The following is an 11,199-nucleotide window of genomic DNA, read 5'->3' as shown; positions in this document are numbered from 1 at the left end:
TCTTTAAAAACAAGTAAACAATATAAAACCACTAAAAACAAGGACCACTTTTTCAAAGTCCCTGCTCCTGAATCCTTTCCACACGGGCAAAGATTGAATAAAATCAATAACAAATAGAACATTAAAAGGAATAGTTCAGTATTTTTTGTTGCTTTCTTGACAAGTGAAAGATTGATATCACTTGTGTTTGTATTGTAAGATACAGCCAGCTCACTAACAATACATTAAAGCTTGTTTTTTTAATACGTTTAAGTCCGTATGAGATTTAGAGGTGCTAGTGGGTGGATTCTGTTTCCAGTGTTTATGCTAAGCTAACGAGATGCAACTTCTTATTTACAAGACAATAGTGAGAATGAAATTTCATTGAACTCTCTGCAAAAAAAGCAGAAAGCTATTTTCCAAACTGCCAAACTTCCTTTAAAAAAAACAAACAAAAAAAAGGTGCAGTTTGTAGGATTTGGCGACATCTAGTGGTGAGGCTGCAACCAACTGAAACCTCCCTTTGTGTGCCAAGATTCTTATTTTCAGGTGTGTAGACACCAAAGAAAACATAATTAATATTATTCAACTCAATTTCTGACAACATGGCCCCCTAATCGCTTCAAACTGTTCCTTTAAAGAAAAAAACAAAAACAGATCACAGCCAGATGTCAAAGCTTTAGTTCTGACAAAGACGACGCCCACATCACATTTGGGCGCTCGTCTATCTCAGATTCCCTGAGTGTGATCGAGGCACAGGAGTTCACATGAGTACCGTCCGGAGATACTCGGTGCTGCGAAGGGAATTCAGTAACAGCGGCCCATCATGCAGCTACAGTCCTGACACACTACAAGGAGTCCTCTGTTATCGCCGGCTGTGGCTCCATGTCAACACCCGAGAGCCGGATCGTGTTCATATCCCCCGTGCTCTTGAACGTGTACAGTTCGTTGTCCAACATCCTGCGGTCCTGGAAGCCGAGGCTGTCCTGACGGTCGATTGGCGTGCGCGGACGGGTCAAGTTGAAAGACTCCGACGGGTCCAGGAACGTCTGGAAGCGCTCCAGCTCAGGCTCGTGGTCCGGTTCTTTGATGGCCGGCAGCGCTGTGTCAGAGGGGCCTGTGAATGTGTTGTAAGTGTCCACCGGCAAGCCGTTGAAGCGGTCCGGTATACTGTCGGCGTAGCTGGAGTCGCCCAGCAGGTGGCCGTACATCATCGACTCATCTATGGAGGCGTAGACGTGAGAGTCGTTGTCGGACCGAGTCTTGCTGAAGTGCCGGTCACTTGGGCGGAAGATTCCTTTGCCAATGTAGATGGATGCCTCTTCGGCCTGCTTGTCTTTTTTCCTTTTCCTGTTTGAGATGATGAAGGCAGACCACAAACAATAAGTCAAGAAAAGTCTTGACAAACAAAAGAATTATCGGTTATCTAACCAACAATATTATTAAAGTAAATTCTCAACCGGTCTGATCATTTCAAGACTGCGATACTACTATGATAATTACTAGATATAACTCGGATAATTTATTACCACAATGACAGGCGCTTGCATGCTCGGAAAGCGATTGTAATCTGTACTCCCTTTATTCTTGTTGTTTGTAATATAATCTAATATTAATTCAATTGTAGGATTGTGACAAACACCACCCCAGATGTTGTTTGACACAGTGCTGCTGCAGGTGGACTCACTTTGTGACGAAGCACACAACAGCCAGCACTATGAGCAACAGCAGAATAGCTCCCGCTACCCCGAGGAGGATGGCCAGGAGATCTGCAGAGGAAACAAAGGCGGCGTGATAGAACGAAGTCCCTCGCTTTGGTTATTTACGGTACGGTTGTTTGTTTGAACATTAGTTCCTTACTGCTCTTCTTCTGCAGAACGATGTTGGTCATTGCACCAAAGATGCCCTCCTCTGGTATACAGTTGGACATGTTGAGATAAAAACTACGTGGCACCGTCAACTTGTCCTCCGCGACCTCGTCCTCCCTGCGGCTGATCATCTCCTCCTGGTCCCCCAGCATCCTCACCTTGATGGCGGTGTGCCGGTCCAAGCATTTAGGTTGGCTGAGGTTGACAAACTGCATGTGCGCCTCGTACTGGCTCGGTACGGTGACGATCCACGAGACGGTGGACGACGGCTGCATACCATCGGGCCAGTTGGGGGTGGCCAGCAGGGTGGGAGACGAGTCCTCTGGCCTTACTCTATAAATGATGGTCTCTGAAAAAAAGAAGTTATGAAATAAGCGTATCAGTGTGGAATGTAAAAAAGTATAATGGATGTGCTCGAGTCGACCATGTCTACAGTGATGAACCACAGCATGACAATGTGAGGATGCAGTACAGATGTTCTCACCATGGCTGCAACAAGCAATTACTTTCATCATTTAATGTCAAATCTTATAGTGTGAAAGAAGAAAAAAAAGAAAAAAATCTGAACTTTTTAATTAAAAAGGGAATCATGATAGAGCTAAAAATAATTACAAATGGCTAACATTCTCAGAGTATTGGTTAATACATTATTGGGTTTTTGATTGTAGGTCAGACAAAAGAGTTAATATAAAGATGCCACTTTAAGCTTTAAGACAGAATTAGTCAATCAATCAGTCAAGAAATAAATCAGTGAAATTTAAACGATAATTAGCTCCAGCTTGTAGCATTTCCATGTTTTACCTGGAATCTCCTGACTGAAGCTGACGTTGAGAAAAGGCTCCCTGGTCTTGCTGAAATCCGGCACTGTGGCTGTGACGGAGACGTTTGAGTGCACCTGAACTTTCTGGATCATTCCGGTGTGGCAGAAATCTCCAACAGAAAACCCGTCGCCCTCTGCCACATGCAGGGAAACGGACCGATTGCACTCCTGGCCGGGCAGGGACTGTCGGAGACTCCCTGTAGGCGACATCAGGTCCACCGTGCCGTCCTGAGGGATTTTGATGTGCCAGGTGAAGCTGTGGAGGGGCATCGGTAGACAGGAGTCCAGTTTGGGCACAGTGAGCTGAGTCGCAGAGCAGGACGTCACATTTTGGCACTCTGTTATTAAGAAAAATGAATAAAACCAGGCACGAAATGAGAATATTAAGTTTCCAACTAAAGGATCAGCCAGTAACAAATACAAAGGTAACTTGTTAACGTTGGACAGAGCCAAGCTAGCCGTTTCCCCTTGTTTGCAGTCTTTATGCTAGGCTAAGCTAACTGTCTCCTGACTCTCGCGTCATTTTCTTCTCATCTAACTTTCAGCAAGAAAGCCAAGCTACTCATTGAAGACTGAAATAGACTTTGCACTTTGACCTTAATATGAATTTAACCAGGAGACTGATAGACTATAATCTCACAAAATATTTAACAAAAAGCTACAAACATTTCATGGGCATGCTAAATAAAACCACCTTACCAATAACTCTACTGGCAGTCAGGCGCACGTCTTCATTCGGACAGTCGAGGAAGGACAGGCTGGCCTTCGCGCCTGCAGCCACGCTTATCTTCTCTTCGACCTTCGAGTTGACGCTCATCTCACAGTAGGGATCAGAACCGACTTTCTCCACCTGCAGCGACACTCCTTTGCCTCCGGTGAGATCCACATCACACAGGACTAGACAGAAATATAACAAGGTGGTGGGAAATTAAGTCTCAGTTTTTATTGTGACAATATTTGATCAGAAATAATGTTCAAACCAAACTGTGGCCTTTCTTTTAATGCAATTTCTTCATATAATACTCAATTTTGCAGAAACACAACCCAGGCAAATGGACAAGCAACAAGTTTGGTCTGAGCCAAATTTGTTGCTATTAGTGCAAAAGTAAAGAGTCTTTTTATGGCTAATGTCATGCATTTTGGACTCTCACAGCCCCAATTTGTGAATCTAATTTATTACCAGTGCACTAAAGTCGCAGAGCTAAGTTTTGGATAATTCAAAAACCCAGAAACTACATTTCCTAAATTTTTTAAAGAAATGTTTCCTATATTCAGTCTGCTGTATGAAAAAAAAAAAAGGAAATTGTTTTATCTGGTTACTTTCGTGCATGTATTGCATAACTTCAGACTTTAAGTCTGTACACTGTACCTGGGTGCCCACTCCTCAACACAGAGACTCTGTAGTTCAAGGTGAGGCCCTGTAGCGTCCTGTTGGTTTGGCAGTTCCTCAGCACCATGTTGAAGTTGCCCTGCTTGTGCTGTGGCTGAGAATCCGTCAGAGTCAGTTTGGTCACCTTCTTTTTGTCTTTCTGGTACTCCACCTCCACCTCCTTACTGAGGCACTCTGGAGCCGTGTGATCGCTAAAATGCACCGTGTAGTTGTGCATGCCGGGCACCGCGAAGTCCCACTGCATCTGCTCGTCGTCAGGGAAATCGCGGGGATAGTTGGCCGTGAGGAAGTCGGTGTTGGACACACCTCGTGGTAGGTTGACTTTCATAATGGCAACCACTGGGGAGAAACACGTAGAGAGTATTGTGAAGCAGAAGATGTCTTGTTGCACAATGGTTGACATCTTCCAATCATGACACAGAAACAAAGTAATGTATTTTGTAGCTTACTGTCGGTCTCAGGTCCAACGCTGAGTTTGAAGTCAACGGGCTCCAGCTTCCTGTCGCCAGGCACCTGCAGAGATACCCGGCCCTTGTAGCGAGCCAGGATGCTGGACACAGTTCCTCCTTTGCAGAAGGTACCAATGGTTGCCACCCCCGTGCGCAGATAGGTAACAATGGAGTATGTGTGCTCATCTGGACAGGTGTCCTCGTTGGGAATCTGTCGCATTCCCGGTTCTGGGAAGTCCAGTTGGAAGGTCCGAGTGGAGACGACTTTCAGATCCCAGGTGAAGGTCCGGTTGAAGTCTGGGAACAGTGAGGACTCGGCCTGCACAATGTTTCCAGAGCACGAGGTCTCTTGGCAGTCTGGGAAGAGCATGTGAAGCAATTTAGTGTTTTGCAAAAGAAAGAAAGAATGTGCTGTAGAAGAGCATTCTCCAATCTACAACAATGAGAGCGTCAATGGGTTTCATTTAAACTGCAAAATCATAGTTTAAAAAATGGCTGTGTACTTAATGTCATACTTCCAAGAGACAAATTGAAAAAAAATAGTTTTCCTTTGTTAACATTATAGGTGAAATTATCGACAAACAATCTCAAATTAGGGGGGATTTTATGAAAAATGACAACGTAAAGACACCTAAGAGAAGTTAGAGTTGTGAAGAAATGTACTTAAATTTAACTTGAAGAAAACGTCCATTGCACATGCTTATTTTTGTATTTATTCCTTATCTTCCTACCAATGTCTCTGTTGATCTCCACGGTGAAAACCTCCTGAGGTTGAGGACAGGTGAACTCCACTGTGGTGTTGCTGGGATCTTTCAGGGCGAGCCACGACGGTTCACATTTCTGCTTGGGCTCCTTTATGCACACGCTGCAGTCTGGCTCGCTGGTCACCCTGCTGATGGTAATGATGGTGTCGGGATCGGGCTTCACTGACATCATTCTGCCACCTAGAGGGAAAAGAAAAGTGGTAAAAAATAAAACATTGATCAAAGTCATTTCCCCATGATATGTGGTCCACAGAGGCAATCCTCCCCCCCTCCTTCCCCCCCGAGGATGAACTGGAATAACTTCGGTGGTCTTTTTACTTTTCATCCTGTGCCAGTCAAAAGTTTTGAATGTGTTATTCATGATTAAATACACGCTAAACCAAGATGGCATTTTTAATCCCTAAAATAATATGTGCAGTGTGTTATCTATATCAATTATGCTCTCAACATGACTTTCATAAGAAATATCCTTGTGTTAGTGGGCCTTTTTGACGTATGACAGATGAAAGCTAGCTTACTTTGCTGGCTCATTTAAAGTTATTCTTGGCATCGTTTGTGTCAAATACAGTAAAACTAAACCCAAAAGCTTCTGTCACACAAGTGTGCCCATAGAAAGAGGCTTACACCATTATGAAAAGTTGTTTCAAAGGACATGGCATCCATTTTTCTGGGATACATCTTTGATGTAGTGCATGTATTGTTCTGTAAATAAATAACTACTTGCACATGGACACTTGCCTCTTGGAGCTGATTTGGCGGTGAATGAGTCCACTTCACTTCCTTTGGGAACCTCTGCAGTCACAGTCGTCGCTCCGAGCAGATTCAGATGACGAGGCGCTGTCCCGCCCTTACAGTAGCTGCTCGTTTTTATCTTTCCTTCCCTGTTAGTTGTGCTCACCGAGTAATGGGAGCCATCTTGGCATTTCTCTGCTCCAGACATGTCCTTTAATCCGCCAGGGAAGTCCAGAGTTAGCACAGTCCTGTCTGGTACACTGATGTCCCATGCTAGGGATCTTTTGAAGTCCTTGAAGACATCGGGATCAATTTCTCCTGCAGCAGGGGTGCAGGAGCTCTGGGTGCATTCTGCGTGACAAGAATTTCAAAATTTTACACAATTAAAGACAGGCGTTGCACAATAACACTGAATTTAAAGAATGTATAACTCAATTTTATATATACAATTTTAAATGGAGAGAAACAAAACGTTTTATGAATTATTTACTCAATTAACATAAATTAACCAGTTTACTATTATGTTTTGATTATTCTATTATTATTATTAGTATTAGTGGTAGTAGTAGTAGTAGTATTTAATCTTGCATTTATTAAGTAAAATGTATTTCAGCATTTATTAAAACGAATATGAATTTGATATCAAATTAATTCCAGATGACCAACCCAAAAATGGTGCTGGTGACAGAAGTAAATGCTTTTTTAATGCAGCATCCACAGTCTTCACCTATTTTCGTCACCACCTTCACGCTGTAAACATCCTGAGGTTTCAGACAGCTGAACTCCAGCGGGAGTTTTTCCACGTTGGTCAGTGTCTTTTCTGTCGGGCTGCAGTCGCGAGTGGAGCCGTCAACGGAGCAAACTTCACATTCTGGCTCTCCGGGGTCCCGGCTGACGACCACAGTCGTGCCTGAATCAACGGTTACAACCATCGTTCGGCCCTCTGAGAAGGAGAGAGGCAGATGACATGTCAGCTTTAAAAGGTTACTGGGTGTAAATATTCATCAACAACTCATCTCTATGCAAGTTTGTATACAGTAATGTTCTTACTCAGAGGTCCAGCTGAGGCCTGGAACAACACCGAGTCGACCACAGCCTTTGGTTTAACTTGCAGAGACACAACGGCTCCATTGAGCGCTTCTAAACGAGTCTCAGAACCACCTCGACAATACTGAATCCGGCCGTCGGCGTTTGTTTTGGATGTGGTCACCGAATACTGAAAGTCATCGGCGCACGGTTGGAACGTCCCTATCAGCCCATCTCCAAGGACGTCCAGACCCACGAGAGTCTTCTCCGGTGCCTTCAGCTCCCAGCTGAAGGTTCTGCTCAACTCTGCGAGGATGGAGGGTTGAGTTCCTACCGTTGCCGGGCTGCAGGCGTCCTTCGTGCACTCTGGAAAAAACGGCACAAAAAGTTGCTCAGATAGTTTAAGAATTTCAGCTTTGTATTATGTTTTGACGTGAATTATGAATCAGGTTTCACTTAAGTTATTCTTAATGAATTGTAGCACCCCAACGATATGCAGTATTTTAAACGGTACTATTGGAGGTTGGACAAGAATGATGCAGGTTTTAGGGTTCTTATCTAAAAAAAAAAAGGTAGCAAACAAGAAAGTTGACCCCTTAACAGAAAAATAATGCCTTTCTCATGCAAAAACTAGAACATACACCTACGCATTTGAAAGGAATGTTCAACGTAAACCTATACTTGCTCCTCATTGGTTCCCAAGCAATTCCTGGTGCCAGTACACTCACCAATGGTCTGAGCGATCGTCACAGTGAACGCCTGTTCTATCGGCTGGGAGCAGTTGAACAGCAGTTTGACCTCCTCCTCGGGTACCAGAGGCAGGGAGGCGTGGCAGGACGTCAGCGTGTCGTTCGCCCCGCTCACTGTGCACACGGCACATTGATCCACCGGCAGCGCGGTGGACACCGTCACCGTCGAGCCTTTGTCTGGTCGGACCGTCGTCTGGAGGCATTCTGAGGGAACGGATCACGGGGAGTCAGTTGGCTGCAAAGAGCCCAAAGATGTTGTCAACTGTGGACCAGTAATCTAAAAGATGGGACCTTTGGTGGAAATTGAAGCATGAAACAATGCCGAATGAGTCGGGTTTTGAGTTTGTTTGTGACTGGACTTCAGCTGGTTGAGTGTAATGACATCCAACACTTCCCTCTTCTCTGACGTTAAGGATTAGGAGCGATAAAGAGGAGGGGAAGGAATCAGACGAGTGGACGTCCGTTTGTTCACAGTGAGCAGAACACGGTCCACCTCTCCTGTATAACAACTTTATGGAACAAATTCAACGCCTCAGTAATATTTAGGCTACAAAAGGAACAAACACACGCACACAAGCGGTCAGACAGTTTGCGGGTTGACCCTTGAGCAAACAGTGGTTTCAGACACACCTACCCCCATGTTGTGTAGCGCCAGACCAAAATTAATTGACTTCACATTGTCGTGAGTCATCCAAGCACCGAGAACTCAAGGAACCAGTTTTTCAAAAAGAACCGCTGCGTCTGCGATGTATGACTCTCATGGGGCAAAAGCAAACGTCTCCCTTGATGGAAACATAGATGATACCGTTACATCTGTGGTTCCATCCCATCAGCAGCGTTAAAGTTACATTGCAGCTTTATTTGTTTAGCTTTAGTCTCTGTTTTGGTCCCAACGGTGGCTCCAGTGTTGGATCTCGGTATGTTTCTTGGTCACAATTCATGAATAAAAACATTACTGGAACTGCGCCAAGATTGTATGCATTTGTTAACAAAGTTACTCGTGGCCTATATATGATGTCAGGTTTTTCAACACCCAAATATTGATATTGGCCTCAAAATATCAGTATTTTATACTTTCATCGAAATTCTATTGGAACACTATTGGGCGTTTTTTAAATGTTATTTTAAATAAGCAAAACATAGAAGAACCAAACAATATACGCGCAATAAAACAAAACATATACCCGGACATATAAATGCTGCGCACACTCAAATGTGCTGACTTCCTTTCTACAGATTCCTCATTACACTTCTCATTTTATCCACCTCCAATATCACAGTTACAAAGCACTACTCGTCCCATGTCTTATTTTGCTTTAATGTTCTTGAAAATACAACATTTGGCCGAAGAGTGATGAGCCATCTCTCTTTTTGAATGATACTTTTACAAATAGATGGTTAGAATGGTTTTTACTAAGGCTTCCAGTCGCTTATCACAGGCTCTCCAGCATAATGCTCCAGTCCATTATTATTAGTGTGTCACAGTCTAAATACAACTGGAAGCATCCCAAATGCATTAATGGGACCGTCCACCCATCAGTCTGGACTAAAGGACACAAGAATCATGAAGGCTGCTGATGCAAAGGTTGGAATGAAAAGAGGTGTTTTCTTAAAACACGCAGGAGGGAAAGCTGCACAAGTTCGCACATAAGAAGAAACCAGGAATTCCCAACTCAAACTTGCAAGGACTTGAAGGCATCACAAAGCAACATTTCAGCGTTCAAACTGTTGGCTAGAGGCTTTCTGGTGACAGTAAACAACGGGTGTGTCAAGGATGTCACAGGGTTAAAAAAGAAAAAAGTTTATACACTCATTTTCACAAACACTATACAATACATGCTGCTTAAGCTTTTCCCCACGAAATGAATACAGTAAGTGGGAAAGAAAGCACTGAGTTTACGTCCAACAAAAAAATATGATAAAACGCCTTCCAATCATAACTCAGCAGCAGATTGCAGGTTAATCATTAATGAAGCGATGATGAATTCATGCCTCTAGGAAGCTCCATAAATGCCTCATAAACCTTTTGAAAATGGAGGTCTAGAAGTCACTCACAAACTGAATATGTGCTCCAGCCTCTCAGCTCCACCGTCGCGTCGATCAATCATATTCATGTTGACATAACGTCATCGATCATCCTTCAATGCATTGACACGGAGCCTTGAAGGCAGCTCACTTCGTGCAGGGTGACATTTGGTTCCGCGTTTAAAAATCACACTACACAGCCTGCACTCTCCTCTCAGGTGCATGTTTGACCCAATTAGACCTGAAATGAAGCCACAATGTGTAGCGCACTCTTTTTTTTTTTTTTTAAGAGTTTAGCCTGACAGAAAGCAAACAGTTGGAGCGGAAACAGTTGAACAAAGCTCCAGCAAACAGTCAACGAGCATTACGTTTCTTGCTAGTAGAGATAATTATCCCACCTGATGAGTCGAAGGCCGTCACGAACAAGAGTCCCAGGAGCGCGCAGCTCGCGCACAGCCGCATGTTCACGTGGGGGGGGAAACAATGAGGACTTTCCGGTTTACAACAAACAAAAACGTACCAAGTTTTCAAAAGTGGGGTTTCTAACGCGCTGCTTCTCTCTCAAACGCACAGCTGCATGATTCATTCACGTCCACGCGACAGCCACTTCCTGCTCCGCGTTACTACCTGTGCGCGGCGGCGCGGCGGAGGGCGTGGCCCGCAGGTAGGTTACCTGTCCAAACTTGACGGGGTGAGGAGGATCGAGGCCCTGCCGTTGCACCCTTGATCCGAAACCTCGCGGCGTATATTCGCAAAGTATTGACTCCCGATTAAGGACGCGAGTCCTGACGTGACTCCCCTTCGCCGTGTGGCACAATAGTGCCCTATTTATACGCAGCCAAACATGCCAAGGATTGTTGGCATCGTGCGGTGTATCCCCAAAATGAGGCAGAGGAAGGGCTGTGGAGGCGGAGCTCAAAGTAGAGCATTGATGGTATTATGCACCAACAAGCTGATAAATCAAAATGCAGAGGGGTGGTGGTATTACAGGGAGAAACAGACCCTTTGAAGTCATATTTCTGGTTACACTTAGGTATCTGAGGTAACTTTAAGCAGGCTGTGTCTGGTCAGCATGTTTTTCCTCCATCCAGCCTGAAATGATGATGAACATGTGATTGACTGTTGATGTCTGATAGTAGAGCGACAGTGTGATAGCACTCCCATGTTGCAGAGGCTCTCCTCCTGCCTCCACATGCTTCATGACGTAGACATTCCTGCACAGAAACTTACCTGAAGGTAAGACCAGTCATTTGTCTGTCAGTTTTGTAAGCTTTAAAAACAAAAATCACCCCAATTTGAATGCAAAAATGCATCATATCTGCCTCAGGCCATGTGGCCGAATAACAAGTTGATCATTTTCTTGTTTAAACCCTAAACCTGAACCCCAAACACTCAAC

At 44.3% G+C, this 11,199-nt stretch overlaps 1 protein-coding gene across 1 annotated transcript; it reads right to left on the bottom strand.

Annotated features, from left to right (window-relative positions):
• Window positions 1-8: 8 nt before the first annotated feature.
• cdcp1b (CUB domain containing protein 1b) lies at window positions 9-10,264 on the bottom strand. Its single transcript, XM_068576084.1, has 13 exons — window positions 10,201-10,264; window positions 7,757-7,981; window positions 7,053-7,394; window positions 6,730-6,945; window positions 6,009-6,353; window positions 5,238-5,450; window positions 4,507-4,863; window positions 4,037-4,396; window positions 3,367-3,564; window positions 2,649-3,005; window positions 1,840-2,196; window positions 1,667-1,748; window positions 9-1,329 (listed from the first exon to the last, which is right to left on the bottom strand). Exons 1-13 carry the CDS (start codon window positions 10,262-10,264, stop codon window positions 828-830), a joined length of 3,618 nt encoding a protein of 1,205 aa, XP_068432185.1. The 3' UTR covers window positions 9-827.
• Between the last annotated feature and the right edge of the window lie 935 nt (window positions 10,265-11,199).

This window comes from Clinocottus analis, unplaced genomic scaffold (assembly GCF_023055335.1).
Source record: "Clinocottus analis isolate CAN_PGR_092001 unplaced genomic scaffold, fCliAna1.0.p SCAF_14, whole genome shotgun sequence".
NCBI classification, from domain to species: domain Eukaryota; kingdom Metazoa; phylum Chordata; class Actinopteri; order Perciformes; family Cottidae; genus Clinocottus; species Clinocottus analis.
The sequence above is the reverse complement of the archived record's forward strand: the minus strand, read 5'-3'. Positions and strand labels throughout refer to the sequence as shown.